Source organism: Elgaria multicarinata, chromosome 2 (genome assembly GCF_023053635.1).
Source record: "Elgaria multicarinata webbii isolate HBS135686 ecotype San Diego chromosome 2, rElgMul1.1.pri, whole genome shotgun sequence".
NCBI lineage: Eukaryota > Metazoa > Chordata > Lepidosauria > Squamata > Anguidae > Elgaria > Elgaria multicarinata.
In genome coordinates this window covers 89,501,187-89,522,923 of record NC_086172.1, presented here as the reverse complement: position 1 = coordinate 89,522,923, position 21,737 = coordinate 89,501,187, and the positions used below count along the sequence as shown (strand labels likewise).

Genomic DNA, 21,737 nt, shown 5'->3' with positions numbered 1-21,737 from the left:
ATGGTCATTTTGGCACCAAGTGAAGACATCTTTACTCTCCCAGGCCCTTCAGTTTTAAAAATTGTGTTAGTGCATTTTTTAATCTTCGCTCTGCTGCTGGCTTTTATCTTGACTACTATTTTGTTTTTATTTTGTTTTAAATTTATGGTTTTATATCGTGTTTTATTATGTCACTGTGTTTTATGGTTTTAAGCTTTGTCTTGTAGACCGCTCAGAGAGCTTCGACTTTTGGGTGATATAGAAATGTAATAAATAAATAAATTCACTAAGAATTAGCATAGGAATATTTTCTCTTACTTTTCCCTTTTTTTACCAATCCATTCTTACTCAAGTACAGGACTTAACAATCCATTGTCTGTTAAATAGTCTTGAACAGCAATCAAAATATTGCTGTAATCCTGTGTATTGTCTGTTGTGTATCTCCAGTATCAACTGCCCCCTTTTGTCTAGCAAATTTAGGGTGTAATCCTATTCATGTTTAGACAGAAAAAATCCCTACAATGCTGGGAGTTGTGGGACTTAATTCTGTCTAAACATGCATAGGATTGCGCTCTTAGTTTCTTTCCCCCTCTAGCTCTTGAAATCCATTCTTCCTAAACTGTGGCTAAATATATTTCCAAACAAAGTATGCTACAAAAGCCTACAAAATTGTTTGCACGGTGAGTAGTTGCTTAAGAGTGCTGTGTTCCCAAGTTAAGAATATGGGATTGTATGAATGGGATACAAGAGAATTTTTTCCTTATGATTGTAATGGAAATCCAAGTTATACTAGCACTATCTGCTGGATATCAGAGGAAGCAGCAGGCTAAGAAACCTAATTTTGCCATGAATCAATGTGCAAGAAGGAGCAAACGTCCTCCCTGACCTTGAAATGAGAATAAAAAGCCCTCTCTCAAATGGAGAGTTGGAGCAATTTGGCTACGGAGCACTTTCACCAAGGATGACCTGCAACCACACAGTGATGCAGCTAGGCCTGTGTCCTGGGGCCAAATTCTAGGACCAACTGTTGTAAACAGTTGTAAACCGCCCAGAGAGCTTCGGCTGGGGGGCAGTATATAAATGTAATAAAATAAATAAATAAACTGCCCAGGGGGATCCCAAATGACCACCCCAAGAGTGGCGGGTGATAAGGGCACCAGGGCAGAAGAAGCAAACTCCATTTTATTCCTGTCACCTATGAATTAAAATTAGCTTAAAATGCAATACTGCACATGCGCAGGGGATGATGAAGATGATGATGATGATGATGATGATTTAATCTGGGTTGCCAAACACTCTAACATATAAGGAATATAGAAGCAGCTGTAAAGCAGGAGGTGGCGATTTCGGGGAGAGAAATGTTAGCTGTGTGCTTCCCAACAGAAGTAATACACAAAGCTGTCAAAGGCTCCCTCCTCTCCACCCAACCCCGGCATAAGACCATTAACTCTGGGATCTAAAATTACTTAGCTGCACAACTGCAACTACGAAGATCAGTAATGAAGCCACGTGCAGCATCAGAGCCTCCCTTTTCTCCATGGTCACAAGAAAAGAAGGGTAACAGAAGCCCACCACAAGCAATATATATGGTGAGTTGATACATGGAAGCCTGGGGTCAGGATCACGGCTGCTGGGCCTGCCCCTAGCCTCTGCGCCTGTACGTTTTTCCTGTCTAAGTATGCATAGGATTGCACCTTAACAATCTTGTCTTTGTCAAGGATTATGCTGAGGTCAGGACAGGGACAGCTGAATCTGTCAGTTTCCGTTTTTCTCCGTTTCTAAATTTGATTCATCTTGAGCTTTGAGAATTTCTTGAGTCTTAAATTCAGTTTGTCTCGAACTTTGAGAACTTTTTTTAAAAGTTTGTGTGAAAATTCATAAGATTTTTGTGCTCATTTCACCTAATACATGTATTTTTCGGTGTATTTTTGCCTAATATACACATTGTTGTAAGCAATTTTCCTAATCTAATGTATTTTTGAACATTATTTCCCCTAATATAGGAATTTTTGTACCCATTGTTTGATTGGAGAAGTTTTGACTGCAAAAATTTGCAGACGTGCGAGCAGATATAATACTGCAGCCCAAAATAAGGCTTTCTGAAACAAAGTTTCCCCTTTCCAAGTGAGTCAGAAGAAAAGACTAAGGGGGGCTTGTCACTAAGCTACAATTTCCCCATAGAGTCCTAGAGAAACCTCCACATTCTCTGACTATTACCATATTTCTTTGATTGTAAGTCGCCATCAATTGTAAGACGCACACTAATTTCAGTACCACCAACAGAAAAAAAACCCTAAGACACACCCGCGATTCTAAGATGCACCCCATTTTTAGAGATGTTTATATGGGGAAAAAGTGTGTCTTAGAATCGAAGAAACAGGGTATATAAACTGCATATGTGGGACAAAGCTGCCTTACTCTCACTCCCCCATCCCATACATGAAGAGGGGGAAGGAACAGTTTTTCCATACTATCTGGAGTGTACTAAAGGGAATCACACATTCTGGGCGTTTAGCAGCTGCCGGCCAGGGGTTGGATGCAGATTTACACTGGATCAACTGTGCTGGCAGAAGTAGTCTTCCCTGCACCCTCCTTCCCATCACAGCCTCTCCAGTTCCTTGAATGCCACACAGAGGATCAGAAACCCTGCTGAAAGGGGTGAGCTCTGGTGTGTGGGGATCCCCCAAGGGGGCGTGCAGCAGAGGCGGTAGCAGTGGCGGGACGGGGTGGGAGGCGATGGTGGGAGGATGGGAGGAATCACCTCAGGTGGTGAGAGATCTTTGGCTGGGGCTGAACATCTCTACAGACATACCTAACCTTTTTGCTTTTGTTTGCATGAAGACAGTCTAAAAAGATTATAAAAAACAATAAACAGCAACCACAAATGGCTATGGACCTTTCTGCATCTCTGTTTATTGTGCGTATCGTCAGGATCAGGCCTGTTCTCCCTAGTGTGAGAGAAGGGGGTTTGGGGCCTGAATTGGACTCAGAATCTGAAGAATCAGAATCAGAATCAGAATCAGAATCAAGAAGAAGAAGAAGAAGAAGAAGAAGAAGAAGAAGAAGAAGAAGAAGAAGAAGAAGAAGAAGAAGCCGCCAAAACAGGAAATGGGGAAGAAGATTCTCCAAGACTCTTCAGGAATGAAGGATGAATCTTCCCAGAAGTTTATCAGACAGAATACCCAAGGCTCAGAGACCATCCTCCTCCTGTTCCCTGGGAACTTAGCCTCTGTCAGAGGGGGAGGGCACTTTGGAATTGACGGATCCCAGAGTCTGCTGCAGGGTCAAGTGGGCGGAGTTGAGAGGAGGTGCAAGGAGGTCCCTTAGGGTAGCCAATCACCAGAGGCTCCTCCAAAAAAGATTCTTCCTGAGGTAAAGTGCGAGTTGGACTGTGGGGGAAACTCTCCATGTTAGTTGAAAGGCAACTGCCTAGCTTTGTTAGGCTAATTAAGCTTACAGGATAGCTCTTAGCATTCCCATCAGGTATGAAGAGATGTTTATTTGTTGAATGAAGCTTTCTGGATTACACTGGATTACACTCTTCATTGTCTCGCATCTCGGCAGGAGGGCGTTTGACTGTGTCCTCACCTCTCCCTTCAAGGTTGCGCTTCTATTATGAAGACATTGTAGTTTAATGAGCTTGTCACTGGGAAAATGCAGTAGTGTCCCCAGATAGTCCATTTGTCGCAATTCTGAATTCTGTGTAGAATGTGGTTGGTTGATTTTTTCACAGGCACCTACTGAATATTATTTGTCAGTTAATGAGGAGTGATACAGCATCCCTGTCATATCCTGGCATGCTCGATTTTGGGCACTTGTCACAAAAATGAAATGCCTGTTGTGCTTATTATGTGCATTTACTGGCTCAAATTAAGGGGTGGTTCTGTAGCTCAGGGTGTGGCGCTTATTGTGCTCAGACCCAGAGCTGATGTCTTTTAGCACCGGTGGACATTCAAGGCACTGGGAAATAGATCCGGGGCCCATGCCACATTGGCCCAGTCTTTGCAAAGCCTCAGCGCTCTAATTTTGCTACCTTAAAATGGGAAACGATGACATTGTGAACCAAGTCCTTGTCACAGGCTCATATGGTTGGTAGAAGACAAACAAATATTTTTCCCACTTTGCTTTTATTAGCTTGAGGTCTTAGCAGGCTTTTCCTGTATGGAAAGGGGGGCAGGTAAGGGAGTGTTCCCTCACCACTCTGTCCCTATTTTTCATTGCACTAAATCCCCAGAGAGTCTGCAGCTATCTTACCCCTTGTGAGAAAGACAACTCCAACTACTGAAGCCTGGGATTAAGATGCTCAAGCAACTGCCTTGCACATCTGGAGTGTATTAAGATGGATACACTAACAAAGAAAATACACTCCAATCTGCAGCAAGACAGGAGTTAACTCCTTCACTTCTGGACTGGAAATGGCATGTAGGAGGTGAACAATCATAGCCTTGAGATGAAGGGCCTGGACAGAGGATGAGGAAACCAGGGTTCAAGTTCCAGCTGTCCTGCCAGTTTGCCAGACATAATCTCAAACTGAAAATGATCACGAACAAAAGAGACTTTTCATGGAAATAGAAATACGTACAAGTTATAACCTGGCAGAGATTTCACGGGATACAGAAACTTGACAATCCCAAAAGTCCCAGTTACCTAAATTAATGGAAGGTGACTTCACACATTATAGAAAAGGCACAGGTCACACCGTGTTTCCACTGGCTGGCTGAGTCCCTTCTGTAAGATGTGTGTTTTTAAAACATGAGATAAGCAGTCTGACACCCATGGAAGCTACAGTTGGCTGAGTCTCCCAGGCATGTCTTGTCAAAACTTTCACAGTGACTATGCCAAGACCAAGAGGTTCTGACTGCTGTCCTTACTATAAAATATGATGCCCCTCCCCCGAATCATGCATATTGTAACAGAGAGAGCAAGATTCCGAGAAAAAAATTCCAAGAGCCACAATCTACTACACAATCTGAACTGATGAGTGTACCAAATGAATCAGAAGACAGAGGGGAAGATACAACAAATTCCAACAAAACTCTGGGTAAGAAAGATGCTCAAAGATCAGAAGCAGACTCTATCTCAGATGCACAGCAAGCAGATCAAAGACAGTATTCCAGGTATGGATGACAATTAAAGATTTGGAAGGATTATGTACCAGCAAGAGAGAGTCAGTTAAATGGTATTATTTTTCAGATAAGAAATAAGAGGTGGTCTGTTTAAAAAGGGGGCGATCTAATATATAGAAATAGGCAATGGTGCATTCTCCCATGCTACCAGAGGGGGCAATAAAGAGCACTGCATGTTGTGGTAAAGAAAGTACCAGAAGGCTGAATAAAAAGGTTGTTGTTACAAAGACAAGATGACGGCAGCCTGTTTATGAGAGACCAGAGACAGAACACATATAGTCATCTGCAGCAGTAGATGATAAATTATTGGCAGGGCGTTATCCGACCCAACTATGTTATGTTGCTTCATTTTGCCTGAGCGCTTGAGTTTTATTCAGTGGGCAATTTTAAAGGGCCAATAATTAATAATGGCCATAGGCAAAGGCCTCTCTCCCCATCTGGTGGAGGAATTACATTCATACCCTGCCCTTCTTCTGAGCAGCTGAGGATGGTGTATATGGTTCTCTCCCCTCCCCCCTTTTACCTTTACAACAACCCTGTGCGGTTGCTTCAGCTGAGAGGTGGTGGTTGACCCAAAGTGGGCTTCAATGACTGGGTGGGGATTTGAACATACATCTCTGTAGCTCCAGTCCAACACTCTCTCTAACCACTACACTGGGGGTGATGAAGCTCAGGCCCATGCCCAACATCTGGCCCACCCAGGTTCTCAAACTGGTCCTCTGAGATTCTCCAGAGGGCCACAACTCCTTCTCCTGGCCCAACCCCCCTTTAGGGTATTTGGGCACCACCCCCTTTGCCTTTGGGCCTCCTCCTTTCTGCTTTTGGCCCCTGAATGTGGCTGACTGGAATGCGTCCCCTGCCCCGCGCAGAGAGCTTCTCTGAAATGCAATTCAGCTCTGGCGCTGAAAGAGGTTGGACTCCCTGGCATTACACCACCACATTGACTTTCTATGGTAATTCAAATCTATTTCTGTCTGACTAAAGGCCAATATGGAGAGATCAAAAAATCATGGTGACTCCTTTAGTTTTGGTGCCGTTATCCAGGGACATAAATGCTCTGCCATGTGATGAGTGGGCTGCTGGTGCTGTCTTCACTGAAGCCAGGTTTTGAATGTAGCCCAGGATGTAGCCCGCATGGCACAGGGGGAGCTCTTCAGCCATCCAGTGGAGGCTGGTGACTCCAATGTCAGTGGGGTGGTGAATCTGCCACGGAAGCCCTTGGGTAGCTCCTTTAGAGTTCTGACTGTTTCTGACTGAAACCCAGAGTGGATTCACCACCCCACTGGCATCAGAGCCACCAGCCTCCACTGCACCCATTATTTTTATTTTAAATGTACCTCTAAAATATGCAGTTTCAATATAGCAAACAGATATTTTAAAATGTGTGCATCATCAGGGACACTTGGTAGTGACCCAGGATTGACTGTGGCTCCCTGTTGAGTCCACATTGTGGCCAACCTGGGTTTGTTGCTGTGTAACGTGTGAAACAGCCCTAAGAGTTGGGTGTGGATCTGGAAGACCGAGGATCAGAACTCTAGTCATCCATTTCAAATCATGATCTCTCCACCCAGCCTGTTAGACAGCGTTATGATTGGAATCAAGTACAGTCATAAAGATAAACAAAAACATGGACAGTTATAATCTTGCCACATATGGCTGCTTTTAAAAAGCTGTTGCACCATGTCAGAATATATCAATTACTGGTGACCATGCTATGTAAAAACTGTGAATCAGCACAGTTGAAGCTTTCTGTAAGTTAAATGTGAACCAAGGAGCAATGGGAGGCTTCACCCCTGCCTCCCAGAAATAGCATAACAGCAAGGGGAGACCAACCTGGCCCCATATATCAGCCAGAAAGGGAGCAGTTGCAGTGAACGCTCTTCACCTCTCCCTGCTAGAAGGAACACCTATAAGAAGTTTAAAACTAAAAACTAGTTCCTTAGTTTTACCTTTTTTCCTCCTCCCTCCCAATCTCCTTTCCTTTTTTGCTGTGTCTTTTAGAGTCTAAACCCGAAGGCAGGGACTGCCTTATTATTCATTTGTGTAAGCGGTTCTAGGAGGCTTTTTTTTTTTTGCCTGAAAAGTGCGGTGAAAATGTTATAAATAAATGTATTGATTATTTAGATTGCATACCACTCCACCCCTTACAATAGTTCTACAGGTCTGTGTTTATCTGCGGAGTCACAATATTAAATAGTTATCTTCACTGGAATTTAATATGTGGCCATGAGGACATCCATTGAAATTTATTTTATTATTACATGGTTATTGTTGTTGGCCAGGTGATGGTCATATTGTCCCTTGTCATTTAACTAGCAGAGAATGCTAACACCCTTCAGATTCTGTAGCAGCTAAACAAGCCTTATATGGTTCTGATAAGGGTAGTAGGAGCATGAAAACCAACGTGCTTTGGTCTCAGTGCAAGGTGTTCCTCATCTTTTAAGGACTTAATGCCCTCTGTGATTCTTTATGTTCTACTCTGAACGAGGGTTGTCTCCAGGAGTCTTTTAGCAGCCTTCTTTTTCTGCTGCTTTTAGAAAATGACAAAGTAAGAGCCTGCCCTCTTGAGGGCAAGCAAGAATGTGCATTGGATTTCTGGCTGCTTAAAAGAATAGGTGTTCATCCCTCTGGCACAATCACCACCTTTTTCCCATGTGCAAATCATGAAAACAGTCTCAAAATATGTATAGGCCATGACACAGACGACTCTATATACAAATATATTGTTATAAGTGCAGTCTGTACAGTGGTGCATATAATTTTATTTTGTTTTATTTTATTTATCACATTTCTATACTGCCCAATAGCCGAAGCTCTCTGGGTGGTTCACAAATAACTATTTGATGTTTGTGTATAGGTAAAAATATATATAATTGTATAGGATTGCAACTATGTGTATCTATTCAGGAGTAAGTTGCACTGAATTCTATGGGACTTACGTATGCGTAGGATTACAGCCACAATCCGAATTGTATATGACTAATCTCATGTGACCTTTATGAGTTTTTCTAAAACCAAGGAACAAGAATATATATATTTGCAAAAAAGGTTCCCAGGCCTGTCTTGTTTCATCAATGTAGGGCCAATCTCTTGCAGAATAGATTCCTGTTCTAAGTTTAACACCACTGTAAATGTTACACTCTAATACCAGTGTCACTTCATTGTGCTACTGGCAAACTAATACACTGGGCAGACAGAATTCTGTGAAGGCCTTATTTTTAAAAATTTAAGTTTCAGTGTTAAAACAATAAGAGACAATGTATTTAAACAGTTATATACTTTAAAGGCAATGTACACAATAATAATAAAAAGGATATAATATAATATAATATAATATAATATAATATAATATAATATAATATAAAGAGTTATGATCTTATTTCTAAGTTTTATTTCTAAAGTTTTCCTCCAATTAGTTTTAAGTTAGATGAATTCTAAAGTGATTTAATTATGACCAATAGTATGTAAAGTTCTAGCTACCATTAGCAAATGCAACATCATTTTTATGTCCTCTATAAGAACAAATAACTAATAACAACCATGAGATCCAGTGATGGACCATATCTAGTCATGACTTTTGATTTCTTCTAAAATCAGAATCCAAAAACTTTATATATGGCCCCAAAGGTTATATATATGTGCTCTACCAGATCTACATCACCAATATCTATCAATTGTTCAGGGGAAAACTTTGTTTAGTCTCAACAGGGTCAGATCCCAGTTCCTAAGCTATTTATACAAACTTTCTTTAAAATTCATGCATACTGCAGGCCCTATTTTAACTAGGGCTTTGAATCCTACATCTACCAAAGTGAAACAAGGTGTGTGGGCAAAGACATGAACGCAATGAAAGTTCCCAAACTTTCAGGTTCTGTCTTCTCTTCTCTTTCAGCCTGTTAGACTTCTTCCTGTAACTCAGGGACAGGCCACTGAATGCTCTCCAGATGTTTTGGACTGCAACTTTTATTAGCTGCAGCCAGGATAGCCATTGATTAGCGGTTAGGGGAATTAGAGGGCAAGGGGTTGCCTGACCCTGCTCTAAATGCAAGAGGTGAAATCTGGGGGGAATCCGCACGTCGTACCAAGATCGCTTCTAAGCGACCCCAGTGCGGCATGAAAGCGATCGTGTAACTGGCCTTTGGAAGAGCCGACGAAGAGACGTCCTTCCCACCGCCGCCGTCACCCACCGACCTCCTCGCCGACCGGCGAGGAGAGCTCGGCTGAAGAAGGTGGGGTTGAGAGCGGAAGAAGCTCTCCACCCCGCCTTCTTCCCCCGAGCTCTCCGTCCCAGCCGGCGAGGAGGTCTGTGGGTGGCGGTGGCAGCGGCGGGAAGGACGTCTCTTCGTCGGCTCTTCCAAAGGCAAGTTACACAATCGCTTTCACGCCGCACTGGGGTCGCTTAGAAGCGATCTCGGTACGATGTGCGGATTCCCCCCTACTATGGGTAGAAAAAGCCTCCTAAATGTACACTTTGCCAGGACTTGAAACCAACATCTGAATCGGGGTGCAGAACCTCAGGTCCCAATCCTGCCCTCTGGGGTTCAACCGATGGCCTTTCCCTGGCCCCACCTCCTTTGGTGGTTCTCCAAATTTTGTGCAGTTTCCTCAACCCCAATTCAAAAAGGTTAAAATGCTTCTCCTAAGGCTGTTACTGGCAATAATAGCTACAATAGGCTGGTATTTTGGTCCCACCCATGTTGCTTTTGGCCCTGCCCCTTTTGACTTTGACTTTGGCTCCGCCCACCACTGGAATGCAGCCCTCGAGAGCTTCTCCAGAATGAAATTCTGCCCTTGGGCTGAAAAAAGTCAAACAACCTGGATAATGGGAACAAGCATATATTTCTGAAGCTGTTGTGTCCTATTGCACAATTCTTTTCCCGTATCTTTCCCCTCACCCTACTTGACAAGTGATTTGGCTTAACTAGCTCAAAGAGCAATGTGTCTGGGAGCTGCTGTTATTGATACAAAGCTCGGATCGCAGTACACATTCGCACTCCAGCTTCACCAGCCAGCAGACTTATTTATTTATTTATTTATTTATTTATTTATTTATTTCACTTATATACTGCTCCCATAGCCAGGGCTCTTTGGGCGGTTTACAGAAATTCTAAAATTGAGGTAAAAACAAGTATACAAAATTTAAAACTCTAAAACACAGAACATACACACATAAAGCATTAAAAGCCGATTAAAAACTAAACATGTGGGTAATTAGGATGTGCCACTATATGCCTGGGCAAAGAGGAAAGTCTTAACCTGGCACCGGAAAGATAGCAGCGTTGGCGCCAGGCGAGGCTCATCAGGGAGATCATTCCACAGTCTGGGGGCCACCACCGAAAAGGCCCTATCCCTCGTTGCTGTGGTTTGGCCACGCCACACGTTTCCCCTTGCATCCCCAGTTGGATTATCTCAGGTAACAGGGCTAGGAAAGATTTTAGCCTGACACATTGGAGAGCTATTGCCAATCAGACTAAGAGCCTGTGTGGTGTAGTGGCTAAGGTGTTGGACTGGAAGTCAGGAGATCGGGGTTCTAGTCCCCATTCAGCCGTGGAAACCCACTGGGTGACTTTGGGCCAGTCACATATTCTTAGCCCAGCCTACCTCACAAGGTTGTTGTTGTTGTTGTTGTTGTAAGGATAAAATGAAGTGGAGGAGGTTTATGTACTCCACCTTGGGTTCCTTGGAGGGAAAAGGTGGGATATAAATGTAATAAATAATATCATCATCATCATCATCTGACTCAACATAAAGAACTCATCAGTGCTGGCGCCCTCAAGACACCCTCAATCAGTCTCCCTGATTGAGCCTTCCTTCTCGCCACCACGTCACCAGCTGCTCTTGCTCCTCCTCTTCTTCCTCACCATTGCTCCCACTGCTTGCTTGACAGGCAGAGAAAGCCAGTGAGCAAGTAGGCAGTGGCATCTTCTGCTCGTCCTTCTCGCCACCACTGTTATCCAGACCAGAGCAAGAAGCATGTGAACCAGCCGGTTGCATTGGTGAAGCGGAGGAGCAAAGCCAGGGGGCTTTTGTCAGTGGGCTCCTGCTGGGGTGTGGGACCTCGGCAGATGCCTGACCATGCCTGCCCTTGATGTTGGACGTGGCGGTCATTCCTGTATATGAAATGGTTAGGATTTCAGGAAACTATCTGAGCCATCCAATATAGGGTTCTTTAATATATGGCTACAACTGTACATTGTTCACATGAAGCACGTATCATTTTGTCCGAGAGCCAATCATTCCCAGACTAAGCTGACAACCTTAATTAAAGTAGGTAAATGCAGCCCTCTACCCTGCTAGAGAACTCTCTGTCACAATCATAAAAAAGATGCACAGGCTCATCTAGGAGCACCACCATACCATGGTGGGAAACCTGATGATAGGTAGACTGTCAACAGCCATATCTGTTGATTTCCTGTATTCATATAAAATGTGTCTCATCTGGCATATCCATCAAATTTGGAGATTCATGCATCTTTAAGAAGGCATATATAGGAGTTGTTGACACAAAGGTTTATAAGCAAATTTATGCAACAATTCCAAAGGTTCATGGGCAGGAGGGTAACAGCCTTTTTTCATTATCATCTGCTGCATTGAAAGGGAAATGGCAGCTAGGACTCGGCCATCAGGAGCTACAACATGTAAAAAAAAGTATGGCTTCCCTACCCAACAATTAGTGGGAAATAGAGACAGGGTCTTCTCACTCGTGGCTCCGTGCTCATGCAAATCACAGCCCAGAGAGATTTGCCAGGCCCCCTTCCTCATGCTTTTAGGTGTGCTTGGGAGACTTTCCTGTTTTCACTTCTAGCAGCTTTCTTTTATTGGATTCCTAATTTAAAAGGCTGTTGTTGTTTTGTATTGTTTGATATGTTGATTTTTTAAATGATTTTTAAATGTATACCAGTTAAATATTGTAAGCCACTTTGTGAAGGCTTTTTTGCTTTGAAAAGCAGAGTATCAGCACCAACATAAATACAATTTAATTGAGTAAAACTATTCTGTAGCCACATGCAAGAATCAAATTGAAAGCAGTTGCTTTAGACAGGATGTTGGTTTGTCGCAATCACATCTGAAGCAGTCACTACTGAGTTTCAGATGAGAAGTGTTTCACCTGGCCTTTGATGGATTTGGATATTATTCTGGCTTGTTTGAAAGGATTTTTTGTTTGGGCTGTTATCCTCTTGTGGTTTTACTTAATTTTATTATTATTTTAAATTGCAATGCCTCAAAGGCGCTCGTGGGCAGGAAAGTGATTTATAAATACTTTTAATAAGTAATAAATATTCATTTCTTGTTTACCCCTGCCTCTTCCCTTGCTCTTTTGTTTCCCATGTGTTTAATTTTAAATGGTTCATTGGGGCTCAGACTTATCCTTTTGTAGTCTGTAAAGCACATCGGTGTTGCTGAATAATAATGATGATGATGGTGTAGTATCCGGTTCCTATGTCTCCTGCACATTTTCCTGGAATTATCATGTAAGCATGGCTTATTACAAGCACATTTTTTCCTCTCCAGCTACTTCTTTCAATTTGCATCTAGCCATGGTGGTATGACTTGGAGGTCCTGGTCCCTTGGTATGTCTATACAGGATTCTTGTATCTGTCATCCTTCTAGATTTGGTCTACAGACAAAAATACATTCCTTTCCTAGGCATGGAAGACTACTGTTACCGCTGAACTTAAATGGTTTTCCTATCCCTCCAATGGCAAACAATCCACCAGGCATTCCTCTTGTGCGTAGTTCATTTGAATATTGAAGCGATTCTCTGTGGCTTGTGTCCTTCATGTGCTTCACAGGTGAGCACAAGGCTAAGCGCAATTACTCAGAAGTAAATTCAATAGGGCTGAAGCCTGAGTGAAATGTATCAAAAATTCACATTCTCATTGGTTGTTGCTATCACAGCATCTGTTTGAATGAACAATATCTCACCGTTTCCAGGAAATATATCAAGCCTAGCAAAACAGCATTTATGTAGGAGTGTTTCTCAAAGGACCCAAACTACATACTCCCAGATTTTTCAAAGGATTGATAATGTGAATCCTTTTTCTTAACTTCAGAGGCAAAGCTTCTGAATATTTATCAAAGCAGCCACAAATGTTCATGACTGTAATTGAATAGGTTTTACAAAGAGTGCTTACCTGGCTCTCAAGAGCTGCCACGCTCCCTAGTTGGGTGCTTACAACCTCACTATCATGCTAATTGTCAGCCTAGACATGATTGGAATTTTGATTGCCTGAAGAGAACTTTAAATATTTAAAGTTAAAGTTAAATATTTAAAGTTAAACAGTAAAACTCTAATATTTTCAAGGATCTGAAGCAAATAAAGGATGGGAAACCTCACATTAAAATCAAGTAGTAACTGGGTTCCTTATAACCTGTTATCCCAAAATGTGCTTCCTTACAAGAACCTAGAGATCTTTCAGCTCTTTTTTCTGTTCCTTAAAGTGGAATGTGTCACTTTTTCACTAGTGAAAAAGTGACACATTCCACTTTAAGGAATAGAAAAAAGAGCTAAAAGATCTCTAGGTTCTTCTAATGAAGCTATCTTTATCTATATAATATCTATATATATGCTGCCATGCACCATTGAGTTAAACAGAGCAACTGCTCCTCTACCCCATCCTCTGGAACGCAGTTCCAAGGACTCCAGAGATACCTCACTAGGTATCAGCTTTCCCAGACAATTTCCTTCCAGGGCTGGATATTCTTAGCAATTGCTGTAATCTTGCTTAGGACTCTCCAAGTCTCCTCTAAGGGATCTAGGGAATTCAGGACAGCTGAGGATGAACGTGGCAGAAGGAAGGGATGGAGCCTGCTGGCACAGCAAAGCCACTCTTAATCAATGTCCTTACATGGGCAACTTTGGAGCTTGGTCGGGGACTGGAAATAAGAAGCCAAGAGTAGGAAGGCAACCTTGAAGGTTGCACACAGATAGTTGATTGTGTCTGTAAGAAGCTATTTTCTAGGTGAGTAGCTCATAGCTTAACAACAAGAGAGGTGCTTGAATGCCTCACAAGTTGCTGGCCTGCACATATGGCCCTGTGACAGGGATTCCCTCCAGTTGCACCAGTTTCAATGGCTGCAGAACGCAGCAGCCCCTAAGGTACTGGTTGGTACTAGACACAGACAATACATCTCACGAGTGTCGAGGCAGCATTGCTGGATTTCTTGTTTCTTCCCAAGCGAATCAAGTAGTGCTGATGTGGATTAGAAAGAGAGAGGGGTAGGTCTGTTTGGTGAAGAATGTGTGTTTTTCAAAAGAGGGGGAAGTTGTCTCACACTTTCATCACCTTGCCTATTTTGTATCCTTTTTTGTCTACAACAAACACAATTGTATAAGCCATTATTTTTTTAAAAAAAGCAAAGGAAATAGGTTAACAAGTATTGTGTTACAGACAGATATCCACATGTAAGCTATTCTACAATGCAATCCTATGCATGTTTACCCAGAAGTAAGTTCCACTGTCTTCAATGAGACTCATTCTCTAGTAGGTGTGTTTATACACCAGGCATACAGATCCTTTAGGCCTAATCTGTTCAGCGAAGATTCCACATCTGGCCTGCCAAGCCTCTTTGATTTCTCGGGGGGGGGGGGCTGAGCCCCCTTGAGGAACCAATCTCAGATCTGAGGTAACAACAGGGACAGCTGAGGACAGAGTGTGCTGCATGAAGCCTACTCAGCTGGCACTGGGAGGAGCAGCCACCCCTCCCAGCACTGGCTGAGTTGGTTTCTTCATGATGAGAAAGAAATGGATCTCCATGGAGAAAGGCAAAATGGCTGGGCGGGGTGATGAGTCAGCAGCCATGGCCACACCCACTGATGTCACTAAGTTCACCAAGGGCCTAGTGGGAGGCAATTACCACCACCACCAAAGTGTTTTGCACCCCTGCTATACACACTTACCTGGGAGCAAGTCCCATTAAACTCAGTGAGGCTTACTTCTGAGTAGATATGCATAGGATTGCAGCTAGAGCTTTTCCAGCTGTCTTCATGCATTCGTATACACAGCACTTCACTTATATTTCAGTGTTAGTAAGTGCAGTCAGTTATTTTTATCCAAATATGAAATTCAATGCGCAGATAAAATTGTTCTATTTCCAGGAATTTGACTAGTTGTATGTATATTTTTTAAATTTAGATTAATGGGGAGGGGGAAGCCCACAAATGTTAAAAGCTTAATAGACAAGGTTTACAGTTTTTTAATTTTGGTCAGAAAGAAAAGATTTGAAACAGTTTGCAATGCCATTTAAAATACTTTCTCTCTCTCCAAATATTCAAATATTAGTTCCTTAACATTTTAAAAAGATATTTGTATATAGCAGAACTCAAGCATTTTTTATGCCAGAGATCTGAAGGGACTAAAGGAAAGGCAAATTCTGAGAGAGGGTGGGTTTTCAGTGCGCTTTTGGTGAGATGTCTATATGCAGAAATTACCCCCTTTGTAGATGTAACTGTGTGCATAAATGCTGTCTCTACAAAAAAATATTAAAAAATGCTTAGAATATGTACATTCGCCTATATGCAAAACTGGTGGCACCACACATATGTGGTGTCCCCAATGGGAGAAAAATGTTGCTGACATGGTAGGTATGTGCATATATGGTCAGAAAACAAAGGACAAATTGATACAATTATATTCTCAGGGCAAGGTCACTCCGCTGCAACTTCAGGTTTCCCCATGGCTCGCGGTCTCGTAGATGGTACAACACAGGTTCAATGAGGTCAACAGACTTGGCGTTTGAGGCTTGCTGAATGTTTTTGGAGCCATGTTGGATCAGTCTTAGGCAGGAATTATGAGGATCCCCACCTGAGATGACTGCTAAATGCTATTCCATAGTGGAAAAAATGTCCATGTGAACATTATTAACCTGTGTCTATGGATGCCAACTTTTGGGTTTAGAAATATGCTTGCTGTCGGAGGGGCCAAGTGTGGAGCCTAGGCAGAGGGTTGTATCCAATGTTATTCCTATTTAAAGTAGACTCATTGAAATGAATGGGATTTAAGTTAATAATAGCTAACTTACGTCCCACTGATTTCAATAGTTCTACTCTAAGTAGGACTAACATAGGATTCAACCTATTATCTGATGAGTCATGGGATGAGTGAATAACTGTAGAACTGTGGCTTTCACACCCCGATGCTGGGTACCTGCCAGAATGCAGTTTTACTGAGATCTGTTAGAAAAACTGCATGGCTAGCAATGGAAGGCATACTCCAGTAAAGCTCCTTTGAGTATATCATACCAAACCATTTCAGTCCAGAAGAAACCCACAAGGACATCATCCAAAAAATGCTGAAAAGACTATTTACTCTGACAAAACTTTATGAAACTATAGAAACGCTTCACAGGGAAAAAGGAACCATACCAAACTAGCCTTGTGGTTCCTCTGAGAGGAACTATGCCATTCACAGGTTTGGTTTCAAGTGAGAAAAATGGGGGATCAACACAGGGAACTATCACTAACTTTAGAGATCCAGAATTGGCTTTTTGAAAATCTGTAGAGAGGAACCAAGTGACCAGAAGAGCTGGGAATGTTTGCAATCAAAAGAGCAATTAGAGGCAGGATTGAGTCCAGCAATGAGACTTTCTCCAGAATAACACTGTGTTGCAAAAAACAACCTTCTCTGACCAAGTCCATACACTGGTTTTGAAAATGCATGTGAAGGGGGGAGGGGAGAGGTACTGGAGGATGTAAAATCGAAAGCAGAAGTTAGAAGCTGCTAAAATAACTTGATCCTTCTGCTACTGACAACTTTTGAACATCCAAGCCTTTTGCAGTAGTTAGCCAGTGTACCCGTATCTAGAAAACTATTCCAAACAAGAGATCTATTTGGTTTTTTGTGATTATGGTAAACAGTTGCTATAGACGGAAGGAACTAATCATCTTTGAATGTAGGAGGGAATATTCACACACCCCACACTTTTTCTTTTCTTTTTTGCATTCAGCTACCAGATGCATGATGAGGATTGTATAGATAATATTTACTGGTTCCATATCGAAGTTTAACTTCATGAAAACATTGTTTTTGTAAGGGCTGTAATTACCATTTATATTTTTCCCATTGAAGAGGACCAGTTTGGTTAAAACGCCGTTGGGACACAGGCCTTGTATATTTGTACAGCCTTTTGATTTGGAAATCAGTGTTGTAAATTCGTATATGTCATATATTTATTGACTGCTAATCAGTTGTTTTAAATTTTGTGTGACATTATCAATATTTATATTTAAAAAATTATCGTATTTTTTACAAATCATTGTTTTAAAAGGTTAGTTTAAAAAGGGGCAGATCTTTCTCTACAATGTTTACACAAGTTTGTAGAGCCTTGCTTCCAATTCTGCCCTCATCTTTTGTCTTTCACTCCAAATTCACTCAGAGAGACCTAACTTTTTGCAAAAACTGATAGTGAAATTAACGCAGACTTGGGCACATGGCCCACTGCTAATTGTCCATCCAGAAATGTCACCTGACCATTTGTTTGTGGTGTTCTGCTGAGTCATGGATTTGTGCCTGTGATATTAGAGGGCTCAGACAATGGATTCACTAAGGGCACTCCAGAGTCAAGGCTGAGGGAAAATGCCAACTTGGTTAAAGAGTAAGCTGGCAGTATGCCCCAGGATCATGTGAATAAGCTTCCATTTGTATGTTTCATCTTCACCTTCTTCTTTTTTTACCTCTTCTGAGGCACTGTTTAACTTGTACAATCAGGGGAAATAAGTAATGTACTATAAGCCCAAAATACTTACTTAACAGATGCTTGCAAAGCACAAATCAAACAAAACCTCTTTTTCCTTTGAAGCGTTTGGTGCCAATATAGTAGCTTCCCTTCCGGGGTGAATGGCAGCTTTCAGGTAGGCAGGCAGCCGGGGGAGGGATCATCAAGACCACAGAATGGAGAGAACTCCCCTCCTAGACCCTGCATGCCACAGCCCCAATCCCGATCTGCTCCCACCAAACCCCTGGATGGCTGCTGTTTTTAACCCCCACAACAGACCCCGGAACACCATGGGCTTGTTCCCTTCTTGATTTTCAGAACTTTGGGTTGAGAAAAATACCGGGACTTTTGGATTCAGGTCAGACATATTGGTGAATGGTATTTATTTTGTTTTTAAGAAAGGCCACAGCTAAGTCTCCCAAGCGAAGGCCACATTGTGGGCACCTCTGTAGCCATGATGTTTTCTGCAGCAGTGAAGAGTGAAGATGTACGACATATTACTTGGCACTTGAGACAGGCTCAGAGAATTATGGCCATTCGACTTCCCATCACCATTATTATAAAAGATGAACCAGGCATGATGGAGGGAGATCCTCTGCCATCATATAAAACTTGGGGTCATGGCTGAAACTATATTTGAGCTGGGTACATCCCAGCTCATACTTTTAGCCCCTCCTTCGCTAAAAGTAACTTCAGTATGAACAGCAGTGGCTCATACAGGGAGAAATGGACCAAAGCGGGCAAAGAAATAGGCCTCTTAATCTCCCACTAGATCTCCATCTTTCTGGATTATTATTATTATTATTATTATTATTATTATTATTATTATTATTATTTATATACCGCCCCTTAGCCAAAGCTGTCTGGGTGGATTAGCCCCTCCCCTTTTCTTCTGAATTGCCACAGCCATTTTAGAAGAATTAGAAGCTAAAGTATATGACAGCAAAGCCAAGCCATGCTTACCTTGGGGTCTCGCCTTGGGCAACTTCCTCCACCCCGATCTCGCTCTCAATGTCTCTCCGACATTCCTCTGCATCAGACATTTTTCTCAGCTTGGTAAGAATGTGGTTGAGTCAATTTTCTTTGCACACTGTTTTGTAAGAACACTGAGCGTGCAGTTGCTCTCTCTCTGCTCTTCCTGTATTGACTCTAAAGCCAGAAGCTCCGGAAACCATGTGGGGACTGAGGGTGTGAGTTTGTTTTTTACTCAGAAAGAGAGAAAAATCTCAGAAGAAGAAGAAAATTAATTTTCCCTCCCCATGCAAAAAAGCAGTCATGCAGACCTCAAAGGGAACAAACTCTAATCGTAGCTCACAGAGGAATCTTTGTCCTTAAGTCCAGCAGAATCTCATAGTGTTGCATCAGCACCTCAGTACTTGCATGGATGGATACCACGGTCTCCTTTCTAGCCTTATCTATGTTTTGTCTATGTTGGGATCCTTCGTGCAAATAACAAGGGCTGGGAGATTAGGCAATTGCAACACAATTTCAGCAAGTATCTGCATGCAGCATATTTGAAGGGATGGAAGGAGGGTCAAAGTCCACACTTGTGCAAAAATGGACCTAAAAGGATATCGGATGGGTTAGGCAGCAGAGCAGGGAGAGCTGTTTTAAGTGAATGTGGGTAAAAGTTCTACAGCCATAATCACACACAAATGTATTGTTAAGGGGGCCAGCCCTACCATTTGGCTGAGTGAGGTACCTGACTCAACTGATTTTGAGTGTCATAAAGGGCAACAAATGGTTAGCTATTTAATTTATTATTGTATTTTTATGACCAGAGAGAAACATTTGTGGGATTTTCTATCTCACATGCCAAAATAACTGGGCAAATGGGTACTATGTACCTTGACTTTAGGGGAGCGGGCACCATCTGCTATTCTACCTCTGGCAGCAAGATGTTTTAAGAACATAAGAAGTGCCAGGCTGGATCAGACCGAGGGTCCATCTAGTCCAGCCCTCTGTTCACACAGTGGCCAACCAGCCATTGGCCAGGGACCAACAAAGCAGGACATGGTGCAACAGCACCCTCCCACCCATGTTCCCTAGCAACTGGTGCACACAGGCTTACTGCCTTGGATGGGCCAGCCTTGGTTAAATAGGTGTTTTTGCGGCCTACTCTTGCTGCTTGGCCAGGTAGATTTTTCTTCAGAGATGACACCAATCCAGTTTATTGGAAAAACTGCACTGAGCAGCAGCACCAGCACAAATTCTCCCGACACCATTGCCACTTGTATCCTTCCAACCTTTCCCCATGTGAGTGGAGTCTCGTGGCTCCAATTTTAGTGGGGCTGTGATTCTGCTCTGGGTTTCAGTCAGAACTCTAAAGGAGTTATCCAAAATGCTGAACCCATTTGGGTTCAGCATCTTGGATAGCACCTTTATGATTCTAGCTGAAAGCCAGAACGGATTCACCTCCCCAGTAAAATTGGAGCCACCAACCTCTACTGCTCCATCTCCATCTCACTTTCAACCACTGAATCTGTCTCCTTCCTCCCCTTGTCCTCTGTGTCTGTCTCCCACACCTCCACCCTGCCTGCCTAGTCTGTGGTCTGACTTCAGCACCACGCAAGGGACACCCAGAATGCTGGTGGTATCCCTGCATGCACACCATGCCCTAAGATGTGTTGCAGTAATACCTGAACAGGGCTACTGTCTGTCTGACTCTTCTTTTTAAAACCAATCTCTCTCTCTCTCTCTCTCTCTCTCTCTCTCTCTCTCTCTGCTATCAACAGTTTAAATTCTGTAAGTTCACTGGTGGTTTCAGACCATTCGGTGTTTTTGTACTTTCAGTGTATAGATGCAGATGCGTACACCTCCCTCAGGGTCCCGGCTATCTCTTCTTGACTCCCATGACTGGAATTCTTGTCTGGTTTTCTGAGGTTTGTTCAGCCTCAGGCTCCCTGACCTCTTGAGTCAGGGTTTCCACAGCATTTTCCAGGCTTTTAATTGTCTTGTCACTCCGTGTAGCTGAATTGTTGGATCCTTGAGCTTCATACCACAAATTCTTGGGGCTGTGTTTTCTCTCGCTGTTGGAGCTCACAGATCTATAGTCTTGGAGGATTGCTTGTGGTTGCCGTTTCCTGTCTGGAAATGCTGCTGTGGCACAGCCCTCATAAGATGGAGGTTCAAACTAGTTTTAAAGATGTCTAATTCCTCTGCATCTGATAGGGCAGGCAAGTGAGCACTTTGTTTTAGGAGCCACACCAGGAAATCCAAGCTCTCCTCATCAGAACATAAATTCATCATGGCAGCATATTCAAAACACTCTGTCCAAGAGCTTCAGGCATAAAAACAGGGAGATTCGTCTTACTTCCTTTGGTTCCTATGGCTACATGCTTTATCACGCTCCCCATTGCTGCTCTCATCAGCCATTGTCTCCACTGCCTAGTGTTTTTCAGTGATGGCAGTGATCCTGTTTCCAAGGGTGTCTCTACATTAAGGAAAAAACCTACACCCTTGCCGGGGTTTCTTCTTCTGGAGTCTTTCCGCATTTACAACTGCCTTCTTATGTTGACCATGTGATTTTGAACTGAAAACTTCCCAAGCAGCTCTTCCCAATCGTGCTCAATCAAGCCTCCATTGCCAGAGACTGCCCCTCCAATGAGGCCCAAACTGCGCTTTTGGAGGGGGTATCACTCATCCCCAACCCCTTTCTTTTATTTTTAGCCCTGGAAATTAGTGCAAGTGAGGCTAAAATTTTGTTGGTGGTGGTCTTTTGGAGGTGCGCAAGTGTGCGCTTATGGCTGTCCAATATGTATAGCCTTGCCTTGTCAATGACTTCGTATGCTTCAGCTGTCAAAGAGAACAGAGTGCAATAGGAAACATATCAGGAAATTAACAAGAGGAGATTGCATAGAGGCTAATTTGCACACTGTTGACAGTGACAGGTCGAGAAAAGGGGCAAGATCAGAACGC

General features: G+C 42.8%; 2 protein-coding genes across 2 annotated transcripts in view; one reads left to right on the top strand and one right to left on the bottom strand.

The window, feature by feature from the left end:
• The window catches only part of LSP1 (lymphocyte specific protein 1), a 95,712-nt gene extending 76,718 nt beyond the window's left edge, over window positions 1-18,994 (bottom strand). The window contains exon 1 of the mRNA XM_063117132.1: window positions 18,783-18,994. Within this exon, the coding sequence (XP_062973202.1) occupies window positions 18,783-18,862 (80 nt within the window). The 5' untranslated portion in view covers window positions 18,863-18,994. The remainder of the gene's footprint in view (window positions 1-18,782) is intronic.
• The window catches only part of IGF2 (insulin like growth factor 2), a 960,921-nt gene that overhangs the window by 605,467 nt on the left and 333,717 nt on the right, over window positions 1-21,737 (top strand). The window lies entirely within an intron of this gene.